This window comes from Xiphophorus couchianus, chromosome 12, assembly GCF_001444195.1.
Source record: "Xiphophorus couchianus chromosome 12, X_couchianus-1.0, whole genome shotgun sequence".
In the NCBI taxonomy this organism is placed as follows: Eukaryota; Metazoa; Chordata; class Actinopteri; order Cyprinodontiformes; family Poeciliidae; genus Xiphophorus; species Xiphophorus couchianus.
The window spans coordinates 14505175-14522404 of NC_040239.1; the positions used below are offsets into that span (position 1 = coordinate 14505175).

Sequence of the window (17230 nt, forward strand, 5' to 3'; positions counted from 1 at the left end):
TAAAATAAGACAGGTATGGCATTTGTCTTTATTTGATCGTTGAATACATGGACACCACACAGTTGTAGGTAAAATGTGACCCTTTAGTATCAACTATTGTGACAGCTACCAGAACCTGAGGGGCTTGAAACTGCATAATCAACAAGCTCCTTTAGAGAGAAAATAACCTCTTGTGTGAGCATTAAAAATGTTCAGTCATTGATGGCACGATTTATTTCTTAGAAGTGTTTTCAGTTCGATGGTTGTGGCTGTTGAGACATCAAGAGTTTGACTGCAGCCACTTTTCGAGGGAGGATTTGTCGCAGATGCTCCAAAGAGCTGAGAGAAGTTTCTGATACTTCCTGCAGAGACACAGAAACGCACCAAAACGTTAACCATCCTGGACTACAAAATATTGTGTTTCCTTTAAATATTATGGAAACAAAAATGCTGCAGTCTCAAACATTTATGTAGAAATAAAATGAAATCTACACTCAACTCCTCTCTGTTTTTTTGTTGGACATACGCATCTAACAAACACATTTAATATAAGAAGGATTATTCTGATCGAGTGGCTGTCTCTCTGTGTGTGGGGGTGTGTGTGGGCGTGCGCAGGCCTATGTGTGTGTGTGCTGACATTTGTTTTATGTGGTGGAGAGGTTAGAGGATAAACAGCCATGCAGCAGTCTGTATGTTATACACAGAGAATGACATATACAGCAATATGCTGATTTATTGGTAAAACACCAACAATTATCCAGTCCTCCATCTCATCACTCAGCAATAAGCTGAATTTGAGCCATATAGGAATTGTGTGTTAGTGAGGTAAACAGAGAAGCCTTCTGCGTCAGCATCAAACAGATGGATTTTAAATTTAATATACAAACTCAGTGAATGTGTCCAAAGTCATTCAGAACATTTTTTTGCACTTCAGCTTCTTCACAGAGAAGCCTTTCCGTCAGAAAGCTGATATCAGCACCTCCCATGTTCATCCAGCTAAAATGACTGTGGACTCCAGTGGCTTTGAGGACAGAATATGTTGTCTTCAGCTTCAAGAGTGCAAATCCAACCAAATGGCAACGCAAATTATTAAAACTCTAATAATACTTTATTATTATTAATGTAGGCCTCTTTTAGGGAGTAAAATTTACTTCCCTCAAAAAATAAACTGCAAATACCTTTGTGACTGCATAGATAAAAATGTGTTTTTTAATAATCAGAACTAAAATTTGTAAAAAATATATATTCCACTTCTCAACTTTGAGTATATATGATAGTAATATACAGAAAAATACAGTGGTATGAAAACGTCACCTCAAATTTCTTATATTTTTGGCTATTTTGTCACATCTTAATGTTTCAAATCAACCAGATTTGATTCTCAAGAGAAAACTAAGTGAACACAATGCACTTTTCAAATGTTTTCATTCATTAAAAGAAAAAACATATTCAAAAAGTTGAGTTAAATATCACTTTGTCACTAATCATTACTAACCACACTGAGTCCTGATTACTAATAAACCTGCAAAATCACAAGATCCACTTCAATAACCCTTTCTAACAACAAAAGGTAGGCTAAAAAATGCTCAAAAAGAAACACCAAATGTACTTGATTTAAATGTAAATCAAGAACATTAAAGAACCAAAGTATTTGACATCCATCAGGGAATAGTTCCAAAGCCCTTTCCAGGGTCTTGGGACATCAGTGATCCAATTTCAGAGCCACAAATGGAAAAAACATCCAACAATTTGGAAACCTTCCTGCAGTAGCCAATATTCAATGACTCTCCCAGGAAGTCACAAAGTAACCCAGAACAACATCCAGGTGTTTATGCACAAACACATTTTATGCATTTCTAAACAACCATACTCAGTTACAGAATTCAAAAGTATGCTATTCTTAATAACTGTATAGCATTTTTTTCTTATGTTTTTTTCTTTACCTGTTATTTTTCTGTTTTTATAGTTTTTATCGTAGTTTGAATATGCATTCTTCCATTTGCTGTTGGTAAACTTGAATTTCCAAACTGCGGGACAGTAAAGGATATTTCTATTCTGTTTTATTTTATTGCACTGCAAGTGATCATGTCACAAGAATTAGAAACTGGTCAGAAATGGGAAACACAATGAAGAGTTTCAAAGCCAAAACCACTGCAAACTACGCAGAACACAAAGTCTCTAGAGACACTTCTAAGAAAATATTTAGTGGAAAAACAAAGAAAAGCAAATTGAACTTTGTGGAAGATGTGACTCCCATTCATTCTGAAGGAGAACATTCAACCAACTTAAACTCAAGCACACTTGAGTCACAAAGCTGTTCCTAACTAGACCACCTCTGAATGGCTCATAAAAGCCAAAATAAAGGTTTTGAAGTGGCCTAGTCAAAGACTGAACTCAAATCTGATTGAGGTGTGGTGGTGTCATCTTGAATAATTGCATAAAACAATTATGAAAAGAAGAATGTGTTAAAATTCCCCCATGATGAAAAAAATCAAGCAGGTGACTCAATGTGAATACTTTTTCACATTGAGTCGTGTTGGTTTTTTTAAATATTTTGAAATGAAATCATATGTTGAAATGAAAACTATTTCTAGCATATTTCAGAGTAGCTTTGCCTTATTAAAATGTGATTGATGATCTAAAACATGTAAGTGTGACAAATCAGCCAAAAATGAAAGAAATCTGTAATATGCTTTTTAGTTACATCTTTTCACAGATCTGCATATTTGTGCAAAGCTTAATAATATACAAGTCATAACTCAGCATAAAAATTCACTGCAGCTTATACACGGTCAAGAAACATTCATTAAAAATTAGGCATGACAAAAGAAACCAATTTATTTTATTTGGTTCCAGATATTTAGACACATTAGAACAAAAAACTCAATTACAGCGACTGCTGCTGCCATTTCACTTTGAAATGCATGTGTTACTTTAAGTATAACCATTCAAAACAAAGCTGCTTCATTAACACCTGCTACAGTTACTTAAGGGGATATTTAAGCATCTCATAATGACAAATCTTTCTTCTATAATCTTGTGTCATTTGCATCACTCCCTGTTTTCCAGGAAGAGTGGCACATTTTCCGGTTCAAATGTGTGAACTCAAGAATGAAATCAAGTGCATTTGAGTGTTGAAGCTTAAATAAACATTAGATTTTGTTTATGTCTATAACATTATGACAGAGTCGCATCTTTGAGTGTCAATCTTGCATTTGAGCTTTAAAATATTTAAATCATTTGGGAACTGGGATTTATACTGAGCTCATAAGATTTCATGCATCACTCTCAGAAAGGTAAAGAGAACACAAGGAGCTCACAGTATACACACCATGAAAATACAGACTGACTTGACATGCACACTAAGCGTCTCCTTGAAGAAAATGTCAGGGTGGTTATGTGTGCATTACCTCCTGGCATTGACCATGAGCTCTAGCTCTCGGGCTTTACGAGAGGCGGTGTGTAGTATCGGGTCAGGAATGTCAGCCAGTCGGGCCACATTCAGGCCGTAGCTTCGCCCAGCAGCTCCTTCGGTTAACTGATAGAGGAAGGTGATGAACTCTGGCTGAACCTCTCCATCTGACAACAAACCCAGTGGCATAAAATCTTAGAGATTACCTATTATGTTTCCCTGAACAGATTAGGTTAGGACTATACAAAACATGTTCATTACATTTTTTGCACAAAATCATACATACATAATGCAGTTTTCGTCTGCTAAAAACCGACTGGGTGTTTTTTGTTTAATGCTTGAACTGTTTTGAGAAGCAGTAGAGAACCAAATGGAAGTACAAAAATGTGCACAGTGTGTATTTTGCATCATTAATCCCCTTTAAAGTGCAAAAAGGAATCCTGATATAAACAACCATGTCTATGTTTTGCACAATCTAGCAACAGGTCTGTGGTATTACAGCAACGTTAGCATAAAAGTGGAAACGTACCATCAGCGTCAGTTGTGACGTCAGGCTCATTAAGTAAGAAAGCCATGTGAAAGTTGGACACATGTTGAGGATACACCTGCTCCAACTCACACAGAGGAGGATAATGGGTCACAAACAAGGTGAAGGACTTCACCTGTGAGAGAGGAGAAAGTATAGGATTACTATCCAGGATGGTCCACTCAGCAGAACCACCAAAGTTAAGGTCAGTGTTCTGCACAATCAAGTTCAAATGAGTGGAGTTGGGTTTTTCGAGAGGTTTCAATGAAATGAGGCCGTTTTTTTTTTTTTTTTTACCTCAAACTGCAAAACATTCCTTATAAAAATCTTTAGACCTGGAAGGAAGTAGTCACATTTCATGCTTGAGGATGGTAACCTGGTTGGAAGTGGAGCCTCAAAGTGCAAGACGAATCAGAAGGAAAGAAAATAAATATCCTTTATTCAAATTAAAACTGCACTTTAATTCAAACAGCATGTTCATCAGCTGATCAAAAGATTAAATTTGCGCATAAATCTGACTTTAATGTAATTCTCTGTAAGCCATTCATGCTCTCATGATCCCTGATGGCAATGGCAAAAAGGTTTTCTGTCTCTGAACTTGACAGTTTTTGAGATTTGCCTTTGCTGGTTGGACACAGTAAGACAGTTGTCTTAAACTTCCTAAAACATCTTAAGGGAAATAGGACAAAAGGTCATGTAGTAGATAAACAAGGACACCACTGTTTACCGTTTCAAAACAAAAATGTACATTAATACATTTGCATTAAAGAGAAACCCTTGTTTCTGATGTCTGTTAGACTCATGATGTTAATAAAATACAACAATCTTAATGTTGGGTAAATTGTGTTCAGGCTGCTGATTTGTTCCTAATGTAATTAAAATGTTTGTAAAATTTGTTTTTGTTGGTAATCAATGAATCTAAAAAACAAAGAAAATTTCTATGTGGGCTTTATGTGACAAAGAGAAAGATACAAACACAAAATAGCCACTTTTGTCTTGAAACTGAACTACCAATCAGAGTAAACATCTAATTTCACTTTGGGTGTGTGTTCAACACACAGACTTGTTGAAGCCAAAGGTTGGGGCTCAAGAGATTAAAACGGCATAACAAATATGTGAACTTTGCGTGACTGAAGAAGCAGACAAAAAAGAAGATATTTAGCTAAACTGATAAGTAGTTCGATATACATGCTTAGTATCACAACAAACAGAAACTTCAGCTACCTGACGAGAAGTTGATACCAGAATCAACACAACAGTGTGGAAACAATCGGTCGGATATAGGGTGAAAATGCTCCAGTCACTTCCACACCAGTCCTTATCTTCATCCCATGAAATGCTATAAATATAACGACAGGATAGGAATGACATGATGGAAAATTTAGCAACACTGAAACCCTAACATTTCAAAACAATAACAGCCTTTTCCAAGTGAATGCAATAAAAAGTCTTTAGGATGATACAACTAAGGCGTACTGTCGATTTCTCTTTTAGCTGTGCATTTGAAGTATGCCACCTTTATTTAGCTAAACGTTAACTGATGATGTCTAAAAGCAAAATTTCCTCTCTTGGGTCTCTGTATAGTGTATTTACTGTTACACAAAACACAACAAAAGGGAGATATAACAGCTTGAGAAAACTATCCACAATGCAGCTACAAAACAAAAATGTAGCATCAACATTACCATTGTTTTTATTCTCTGTCTTTGTACCCTGCAACCAGCATTTTGAAATAATAACCTGTACACTCACTGCTTATTTATTTTCTCCCTTACAGTGTTCTCACTTATTTTGTTTTATCACTCAATATCCTCCGCATTCAGCCTCTCTAATTTTCCTGCCTTTAGGTGCAGACACTAAACTCAGCTTTTCAGGCTCTGAAAAAAACTGACCAAAGTGAGAGGAGCTCTTCACCTCGGCCAGAGGTGAAAGATACAGAGAGGCAACATGATTGAACCCTGGAATTAATGGTGCCACATGAAAACCACAAAGCAAGTGGTGCACACAGTCAGTCACTTACTCAGGCCGCTTCAGACATCTGAAGAAACATTTCACTGGTTAGTGCATCTCTCTGAAGACGGTTTCTAAAAGCTTTTTAGTAAAACAGATGCATTACCTTTTTCTGCTCACATTAGTGAGGTAATCAAGCAAATGGAAAATAAAGTACAAAGATACTGTTAGAGAAATCCTCTCTCACATTTTAGGAATTGTTGAAACCAAGTCATTATTGGCACACATAGTTTTAAATGCAGTGCTTTTAATACTCGGTAAAATAGACATTTGCAACATTTACATACATTTTTTTTAGGTCTAAATGATATAAATGTTTTTCATAGTGACAAAGATTGCACCTGTTTTTTTTCTGTTCTTAAAAAGGTTTTATTTGCATTTGATTTATATTAAAATGTGAACTCTTGACACCTAGTTTCATCAAATACATAATTTTAACTCATCTGTATTTTAGCCAGGGAAATGCAATTATCTTTTTCCAAGTAGACACCCGACAGATGAACTGGTCAAACTTATAAAAAAATAATCAGGTACTAAATCCACTGTTGCATCTCAGCTCCACAAGGAGGTCATTGTGGTTCCTTTCCTCAGTAATTGGAAAATAGATTTTAGAAGCAAATCTTTAGCATTGCTGCTTCAGGGCATTTATTTCAAAACCCGTTTCCCACTTAGTTTTGTGGTCACAGACTGTGTTGGTTAATATTGCATTGAACAGAATATTAAAGTCTACAGCTGATGAGCATTTGTTGTTAAAGTCATACAGCCAATGCAGTACAACTTAAAGCTGTGTGGAGATAAAGATGTAAAAGCAGAACAAACCTGACAAAATTGTGATATCATAGACATAAAACTTGCAATTCTGGCTGGACATGGGACAACTTTAATGGAAGAATTGTTGAATTGCTGGCTTCCTGACACAGTTTATAAATTCAATAAGGTGAAGTTTGGAACTTCAAGTAAGTGATATTGTTTTGTTAAAACATTCAGTGATCTCCAAGTTTCAGCCATTTGATCCAGACCCTCACCCTCAGAGGAATAGATGTTGATTTTGAGGTTCAGGAACAATACAAGAACCATCAACACTTAAGCCCTTCAAACTGGAGACAACAGTATCCCTGTAAGGACCAATACGATGAGTCAGGGACAAAATTGAGCAAATGAAACCAAGTAACTTGACTGTAAAAAGCATCCAAAGAGCAGAAGAAAAAAAAAGAAATGCAAACTGAAACTTTTGACATAGTTAAAAATTGTAACGGTCTACATCGCCAAACTAAATTCCCTCTTGAAAAAAGCTTTAGGTTGAGAAGAGACTTGCTGAACTGTTGGCCCATTATTACAAGAAGAATATTTAGAAAAGTCATGCTAAGGCTTTTAAACACAAGAATACCACCTGTTATGAATGGTAGTGGCACAATCTTTGTCAAAGACCCCCAAATAGAAAGTTTACACATTCCAAAATATACAAAGCATAATAAAGATAGCGTGTCTTAATACTTGAGCAAATATTTCATAATCTCCTGTTTTCTCTTATGTTTCTTTAATCATCATTCTTATGGACATGGAGCAGAAAAGAAATGATTTGGGTCTATCAACAGATGTGGTTTCACTCCCACGTGCTTGCCTCCTACCCTGTTAAGATTCAACAAGAACAAATCAATAATCAACATGCACAAATAGAAAAGTCTTCTCTTGCACTAAAGGCTACAAACAAAGCAGGATTTCCAGATGGAGGCTGGAAATCCTGCTTTGAATAATAATCTAATTGGGTTCTAATGATAGCTCATTACCAGAGAACCTCAGGTTGCCCCGAGAGCTCGACTCCACAGAGCAATAATCTGATCACATTAGTGTTGAAACAATTAATCGATTAGACAATGATTAAAAGATTCATTAATGCAGAATTTCATTAATAAAACAATTGTCTCATCACATTTAAGTTCAATGGTTACCTGTTTACTTGAGTATTTGTCTCACAAGAAACTGAAAAAGGACAACAGTTAATATTTCAATAAGATGAGATTTTAACATTGCAAATCTACATATATACAAATCAGCACAATTAATGTAAACCCATATCTGCTATGTTTATAAACAAAAAAGAGGAATCCTTGCTGCGTGAGAGAGAAAGTCCAGAGTTCACACTTTGTTGCTTTGAATAAAATATCTGACACAACGCTAAACTTTCACAGCCATACGCTGATCATTTCTGCACTGTAAAAAACAAAAGTTTCCATGTAGGCTACCTGACTGTCCATTAACTCTGAAAAGCATACCGCCTGGTTTAGGGAGCATATTAAAACATGATTTTTTAATTTATATTGAAATTTATTTCAGACACAATCCTGCAACTTATACCAACCAAAAAGTGGCACAAGAACAATAATGGAAACAGATGCCAAAAAAAGAAAAAAAGAGACGGGTCATAAATGTGTTCATTCGTCATGAAGCATATAAGACCTTGAGTGGCTGATTATTACAAAGGGCAAAAAATATGATGGGTTTTAATAAAATGCTTTAAAAAAAGACTGACTTGATACTATTATTATGGTTTCATTGATGGAGTTCTTTGAACTGCATAACTTCAACTTAAGGTTTTCACAGCAAGCCCAAATGGGAAAGTCGAAGACAACAAAGCACATGGATTACAAAATATTTAATTGGTCATTTGAGATTCAAAGTGTGAACTCTTTGGAAAATGTGTGTAAAGAAACCCAGCTCACTTGGTTTGTCATTATTAGACAATGCAAAATGTGCCATAAGTTTACTTCATTATGGTAATGTTACGTACTTGTGTTTTTTTTTTTTTGTTTTTTTTTTATCTACGGGATATTTAAACTTAAAGTGGTGGTAAAATACTCAGAACTTGAAAAACATAAGAATAAGATTTTTTTTTTATTTCCCATGCATAACTTTTTCTTCTTACTTTTTACCTTTAGATTCACTTTTATGGTGTTGAACCACAAAAGCTGTGCTTTCACTCAAAAACCTCCACACCAGTTTTTTCAACAAAGTCGGAACTTTAAGACATTTGGAAAAATCTAAAGCGGCATAAAAAAAAGCACAAAATAACAGCATTTAACCCATGTGCATGAGTGTACTGAAGGCAGAAACAAGTGCAGAGAGCTTAGAAGAAAATGTGGTTGGAGTTCTGTGCATCAGCATGAACACATCAGAACATTTACTCCCACATGCAGGGATTTGTTGCACAAGATTAGGCCTGTCGCGATAAACCGTAAATCGATTAATCGTACGATAAAAAAAACCTATCGACGTCATTTAATTTATCGTCCATATCGTCTCTGCTTGTATTTTTCTCTTTCTATTGATGACGCTGGATGTGTAGGCTCAACTCCGGCGCTATCCACTGACCCCTCCCTTCCTCATTTTTTAGGAAGGGAAAAATGAGAAGGGAGGAGGAGGGGACTATTACGTCAGGTAGTCAGCGCGCACATCATTTTGTACTGCTGCAGCTTTAGAGCCCCGTGAGGAGTTAGCAAGGTAAAGAAACACTATCTCATATTGGGGGAGGAGGGACTCGAAATGGAACTCGTTTCAAAGCCGAACGCAACTGCCGCAGTGTGGGAGTATTTTGGATTCAAACCAAATGACCGAGGCGAACCGCTGAACCTTTGCGAGCCGGTATGTCGCATTTGTCATAAAATAGTAGCAACTAAGGGTAGCAATACAACCAACTTGTACGTGCACCTAAAGCACAACCATCCAGTAAAGTTTTTCCAGCTGAGGAGGAAAAGTACAACCGGTGGCCCGTCTTCGTCTTCAAGTTCGCGACAGTCCACCGTCATTGAAACATTTCATCGACAGGAAGCATACAAAAAGGACGGCGCAAAGTGGTGCGCGCTCACAGACAGCGTAGTTCGCTTAATTGCTAAAGAGATGCTCCCATTTAATATTGTTGAAAAGCCGGGATTTCGAAAAATGTTGCAAACTTTTGATAGACGGTACGAAATCCCCGGAAAAACATACATATCACAAACGGCAATTCCACAACTTTACAGCAGTATTAAAGAGGACATACTGAAGGAGATAAAAGACATTTCATTTTACTCTGCTACGTCGGATATGTGGTCAAGTTCAAATATGACTCCTTATATGAGCTTGACCATTCACTATATAGCTGCTGACTGGACCCTGCACTCTAAATGTTTAGAGACCAGGTATGTCCCAGATAACCATACTGCTAACACCCTGGGAGAAAACCTGAAATCTGCTTTAGCAGACTGGGGACTGGATGAGGACAAGCTGGTCTGCATTACAACAGACAATGGCCCTAACATTGTCGCTGCAATAAGAAATCTTGGCTGGCCATGGCTCAACTGCTTTGGCCACAACCTCCACCTTGCTGTTTCCCATGGTCTAGACAGTGACAAAGAACGTACAGCACGTGCCATAGGACTCTGTAAAAGTTTGGTCAACACTTTCAACCTGAGCTTCTTTAAAAAGAGAGATCTGAGGAAGGCACAGAATGAAGCTAATCTCCCTCAGCACAATCTCATTCTGGTGAGTTTTTAAATTCATTTATTCAAAATATTCAGAGCCATGTTTATTTATTTTTTATTTTTGTAGCATGTAGACCTGTAGAATCTAATTAAGACCGTTGTCTGGCAATAATTTTACATATAACAACACAAATTGTTAAGGAGAATTAGTATCATTTCTTTAAACAAGTTGAAATAAATTAACTAATAAAAAATAGTATGGTTCTAATATAGTATTAATGTCTTTTGCTAGAGCCATTTTGGTGTTATTTCTACTTGTCAGCACAAGGGGTGTAATATTTTACTCGTCACTGGTGAAGCTTTGCCTTAAATGAGTAACATAATAATTCTATATGTTTTTCTAATAAAAACCTTTTCAATATTCCACAGGATGTTGTCACACGATGGGGCACTAAACAGAAGATGATCGAGAGGGTGTTGGAGCAACTCCCAGCCATCAGACGAGTCCTGGTACAACCAGTGTTGAGTGTTCTTTTGAAAATAAAGGATATACATCTTTGGCAAGAAATCGCATGCATTATTTCGTCATTTCCATTAAATCAGTGTAAAAAGGTCTTCAGACAATACTATCGTCTATCGCAATAGTTTTTTGAGACAATTAATCGTTCAGCAAAATTTGATATCGTGACAGGCCTACACAAGATATTTATCCATTAGTGTGAAGCTCTAGGTCTTTTTGTTTCCAAGGACATAATTCCCTCTTTGAAAAAGTAGTTCTTTCACATGCAAATGCCGAGTCATAGAATTAGGTCCAGATGACCCTGGACCCAACGTACATCCCAGAGAACAATGTGAGCTTCTTCAAAAAAGAAGAGGATGGAATCAAATAAACATATAAAGAGCTGGCATCATGCCAGTAATAGAGCAACTTTCACCAGATCTTTTTAATTTTAGAGAACCTCTCCTCCCTACTCAACAATGCTTCAAGGCTGTCTCTATTATTGAGACGTGTTGTGAAATCCATCCATACTCTTAACTATTCTCAGATGGAAAGGTGTGTTTCTATAACAACTGAGATCAAGGAGGAGTAGTCCGGCTTTTGACATTAACATTTAGCGTCTGCATAGCAGGGAACAGGAGGGGGAGGAGTGGGAAGTCAAGGAGACAGCATGAAAGACCCAAGCAGGAAGCCAGAATTGAAAAGAGGCTTCTTCCCATCTCACATAACTTCTTTACTGCCCTTTTGTTTTCTTTTCTTTTAATAGCGAGACGTTTTCTTATAAATCAATGCCGTTATGCAAGGTAGAGAGCGTCCTCCTCCAGCCAATAAAAGATCCCTGCTGCATAAATGACTACCGACACATTTCATTCCATGGTCTCCTGCAGAATTACATAACTCCCATGATTCCATCCAAGATTAATGCAAAACTGGCAAAACGTAAAAACTGGAGGGAAGTTTTTAAAGATGCATCCTTACTCCTCCATATTTATACATAGCAACCGAAACCTGTTGGAATAGGATCTTAGAAAGCAGAATTAACCCACAATAAAATACCAGAGCTCCCAAATTTTATCCAGCTGTTCAGTTTCGATTACACATTAACCAGAAGTAAAGTCAAACTCATGAAACCAATGAAAAGCAGCTGCAGCTGTAGAATAAAGCAATCACTGCACTCTGAGGCTTTAAGTCCATTTTTAAGCCCCTTCTATTTATTTACACTACAAAAACACTGACGCAGACATAACAAAGCTTCAAGACGTTTAAGCCAAACTAATCATTTAGTATATGAATGAAAAGAGCAAAGTTTGAAAGGTTGTTTCCCAAAACAGAATTTGCAGCCATTAAATCCTATTTGCTTAGCAAGGCTGGTAATAGCTGGTGTCAGTCATCTCCCATGGAACCATGTATGTTTTCTTACTGAAAATCAAAAGCCTAAAGGTGGGGAAATGAAGAGGATTATGTTTATCACTTTGAGGTGCTCCTGTTTTGATTAGTGTGTGTGTATCGAGGTCAAGGACGTAGAATTCACATTGTTCAATGGCCTCAGGACAGGCTACGTTGTGTTTGCTGTTATCACCATCTCATAATTTTTCTCAGTCTGTAGAAAGCCACTGATCACCTGGAATTGACATTTAAATTCCCTATCACAACCAAATTAATCAGCGAAAAGGTCAGTATCGATTTCAAGCACCCAACATTGAGACGTGAGTGAATCTTCGCCAGCGCAGACAGAGCATTTGCATAAATCATGCTGTGGACTTTTCTACAAATGTTTAGCATGATCAGACTTTATTTTCTTTCTGCTTTGTTCATTTAGCCTATATTTAAGAGATGTGCGTTTTGTGTTATTTTTTAATGTTAGGTTCATTATTGCTGTTTGACCATCAAACTAGTCATTAAAATCCGGCATTCACATAAACATAAATTAATATATTTACAAACCAAATATATTCCAGGAAGAAAAGGCAATTGATTTGAAAGACCTTTAAGTAATATAGTGATTTAAATATATAAATTCTGACAAATTACATATATATCTTACTGAACAGCTTACCTAAGTTAAACTTAATTTTGGCAATTAAATTGGACAATGTTGCCTTCGGCATGTGACTTGAGTGTTATGTGCCCTAGTCATAACACTAAAACAACTTCTAACATTTTCTAGTAAGTATATAGTAAATATATACTTTCCCTCATGGGAAGAGTTGGTAGTGGAAAAGTCAAGTTTTATTTTTGTTATTTTTCTTAGATGTACAAAAAGGCAATTTTACAAGAGGGATTCTTTTGCAAGTTTGCTAGAAAAGCTGATTATCTGGGGATAAAATCTTCTAAGAGAGCTGTTTGCTTCCCTTAACCTTTGGGTTTGTATTTTTGTCACAGCATGATAAAATCTGAATTTATCCGTCAGCACAACAAATCACAGAACAATTGCAGCATGTGCATTTCTTTTAAAATGGAAAAAAGCACATGAAAGAATGCATGACTGAACCTACAACTTTAAGACATCCAATGTAATCTAAGCTCTAGTGAGAACTGAATTTATTTAAGACTTTTTAAAACCTAAAGCTAAGATTATCAAATGTAAGAATTTTCAGGGCTTTTAGAACCTTGCACAAAATTTTTATGCACTATTACTGCCCTGATGACAAAACCAATCTAAACAGAATCAGCTAAAACAGTAATATTCTTCATCACAGCAGTTAAAAAAAACAAATGTTTCAAACCCAAATTAAATGCAAACTCACTCAAGTCATGTTTGGTAATCTGATATACGTAGTAAATCCCTTTCCCCAAGAGCGGCTGCAGCATAGAGGAAAGTAATACCACACACAGACTCTCTAGTTTTCAGTACCAAACACCACAAAACATCAGGAGTATGCAAGCTAGAGTATTTTAAGTTTCTTGACATTTCACTAAATTTCCAAGTATTTTTAAAGACAACTTACACATAACCAGTCTCTCAATATAAACCAATATCACCTAATATCGATGCATAACCAGTAACGTTATCCACTGGTTACTGGCTGCTCTATCCATATTGCTCTGAGCCATAAAGTTGAATTTGACAAGTTTCCAAAATTAAACTTGTTAAAAAGTTTACAATTGTCATCGTAATAATCCACAGATATATCACAATTTAAGCCTGTGAGATGGATCCTAAAGAAACATGCATGAAGCAACTGCAGCAACATGCCTGCGCCATTCAAACCTAAAATTAGTTAATAAGCCATAATCCTGTACAGTTGTGACAAATTGAATTTGTATCTTAGAAGTAAATTTTGCAAAACATTTGAACAATTTTTCTCAACAGGGCTCTGTATTGAGTCTATACTTTCTTGGGGAAACTGAAAATTTGAACTTATTGTCCACTAAGGAAAGCTGTTTTTTAAGCATTTGAATATAAGCACAATAAAATGTAAGGTAAATGAGATGCCAGCAAATGCTTAGCACCCCCAATCCCAGAAAACTACCTACGTTCCTAGAAGAGGTTCTTGTTGTGGAATCGCACATTTAGACTTATTTCACCAGATAAAGTCACATGCTCACAGCACATTTGTAGTACTTCAGGAGACAGACTTTGCTTTGATGAGAGACATTGTGGCATTTTAATATTACAAGATTTCATGGTAACCTTTACCACAAAGTTATTATCCTTACAGCACCAGTGTGGGCAATATTAGTTATACAAAGGGCAGTTTACACCTGGCACAGCTGATAGTGACGAAAGAGAAGAGCAAGAAAAATGTACGCTAGTAGATGTCATCGCTCCAGTAGCACTTTCCTTATATTGTGAAGATCTACTCTGCACTTATTGATGTGATAAAATATGACAAAAAGAAGCAGGAAATATTTCATAAACAATCAATAAGACCAAATCTGGATTCCTAATTCCCAGCATGCTTGACGGTGGCCAATGATTATGTCAATGATTTTCTGTCAAGGGCAGTCAGTATCAATAATTCTCCCTTTTTATCTGTTTTTTGGCTCATCGATTTCTATGAGCTATTAATTGTTATAAAATAACAAATTATTATAGAGTATGTGTGTAATGATGAATACATTTCATCATGAGCAGCATAGGATTTAAAAGAAGCCGAAACAATATTATATACAGGATTTATCTATTTGGATATTAAGGGATCACCTTTATGTGTTTTCTTTTCTGTGACATCTTTCTGTCTTAGCATTTTTGTTGCTTATTCTTCTCTGCATGTCTGCTTATTGTGGGCCTCAGTTGTTAAAGTGCTTTCAGGGGCTTAATTCGTGTCTACAATGAAATTGTTGGCACAAATTACATCAAGAGGTCGGTTAGCCCAGTGATTAACTGAGATAGTCAACCGTTATGCTTTTCCCAGTCATAAGCACAGATAAAAACCAACTTACATCTTTGATGAAGTATTCCAGGGTAGCGTAGGCAATGGCAATCCCGTCATGTGTGCTTGTGCCCCGTCCAAGTTCATCGAGGATGACCAACGAGCGTTCTGTTGCTTGAGATATGATCTCTGAGGCCTCCGTCAACTCTTCCATGAACGTGCTGCGGCCTTTGAAGATGTTGTCTGAAGCCCCCATCCTGAATATCAGGCAAAAGAAAATAAAGTTTACGACAAACCAGCCCAACTCAGACAAAAGTCTGTCCAGTTTCCAGGTATTCAGACTATGATTTCACCATTTACTCCTGATAGAAATAAAAAGCTAAATGTTTACATCTGTCAACAAACTACAAAAATGTTTACTGGCCTCAACATTAAAACAATCCTCATTCACTGCATTGATGGAATTATTGAATGAAATTAAAAAGTGTTGATAAAAATTAAATTAAATTTCAAAGAGTTTATTGTTACTTATGTCAAAACTGTGGGGAAAAAGTAAAAAAAAAAAAAAATTATAACAAGATGTTGCCCATTCCGTACTTGAGGCATCCCAGCTGCTTTGATTAACTTTTTCCTCCAACAACAGGACATTTTTACCAGAATAAAGCAAGAAATTAGCCCCAGGAAATAAATTCTGTCTTGATAATTTACAGTTCTCTGAAAAAAACAATTAAACTAATTTTGATATCAGACAAAGATTATTTGATTAATTACAATGATTAATGGAAACAAATGCATGCTTAGGGTCAGAAATAGAACAACTCGCATATCTGCACACCTCACATATACTGGACACAAAATGTTTAGACTTTTGCCTTCAGGTAACAGACCGTTATTAGCAAAAATCGGTCCAGATCGATGACATGCATATTCCACTACATTGACCTTGTGTTTTTGCACCTCTTGTGCAAAAACACTTAATATATACATATTTACAAAAGAACATGATTTAAACATTTACATTATTATAAGAGAAAAGGGGAATAAAGTTAAATTCATTGCTTGTGAGTATAATCTTGGTGAATAAAGCTAATTCTGATATCTGTATAACCTTGATGGTTGTCAAAGAGTTTGTTTTACATTGACAAAAAAAAAATCAAAAACAGAAGAATTTCATAAGGGGGTGAGTGCATTTCAGAGCACTCCAGACACCGTATGCTTTTGCAGGTGATACATGATTGTAAAATAATTCAACAATCTAGCACAGAAAATATCCACACACACACTCTCTCTCTGGAGGAGATTCATATAGGAACAGAATGTACCAAACTGCTTCCATGTAGCCAACAGCTGGAAGACCGTCGGTGAGAGTATTCACACTCTTAACGTAGAGTGGATAAGTACAAATACACGTGTTACTCCTGTTAACACAAAAAACAGCAATCAGTCTTATCTGTCTTCAGTCTTATCTTCTCCACATGCCTTCAGTGGACAGACCAAGCTACAATCTGAGCAATGATTGCAACAAACAAAAGACGAAAAGAACAAAATGCAGACTAATATTTATTTCTTATATTTTTCATAGTTGGTTTACAGATAGTTGGTTTACAGGTTTACAGATAATAAAAACCAACCACTTTTTGTCTCAGAAAATTAGAATATTAAATATCAATAATAGCAATATTTTAAACAGAAACATCAAGCTTCTGGAAAGTGTATTCTTTATATGCGCTCAATAGTTGGTTGGGGCTCCTTTTGCATGAATTACTGCAGCAATGCAGTGTCGCACGGAGGCAAAATAAAGGTTGCATCTCAATAAAGGTTGTTAAAAGAAAGCAAGAAGTTACCTACTATTTCCTGATGGCAATATTCAACTTTTTCACAACATCCACTTTTTTTAGACGTACATGTATATAATTACTGATTTTATATGGATCCGAGGGCTATATAAAATCTATCAACTGTTTTCAGATTACTGCTGCAACACGAATATACTGATATCTTTCCAGGCGTAAAAACCTTTCTGAACACTCA

General features: G+C 36.2%; 1 protein-coding gene across 5 annotated transcripts in view; it reads right to left on the reverse strand.

Annotated features, from left to right (window-relative positions):
* msh3 (mutS homolog 3 (E. coli)) overlaps window positions 1-17230 on the reverse strand; it is a 48355-nt gene continuing 31125 nt past the window's right edge. For 2 of the 5 annotated variants that reach the window (XM_028032918.1, XM_028032917.1), the window contains 4 exons: window positions 15270-15456; window positions 3921-4053; window positions 3390-3558; window positions 1-341 (listed from right to left, as the gene is read on the reverse strand). In XM_028032918.1, coding sequence (XP_027888719.1) covers window positions 260-341; window positions 3390-3558; window positions 3921-4053; window positions 15270-15456 — 571 coding nt within the window. In that variant the 3' untranslated portion in view covers window positions 1-259. Of the gene's footprint in view, window positions 342-3389; window positions 3559-3920; window positions 4054-5141; window positions 5257-15269; window positions 15457-17230 lie in introns of those variants that run through there. The other 3 variants (XR_003597491.1, XR_003597492.1, XR_003597493.1) reach the window with 3 other exon arrangements.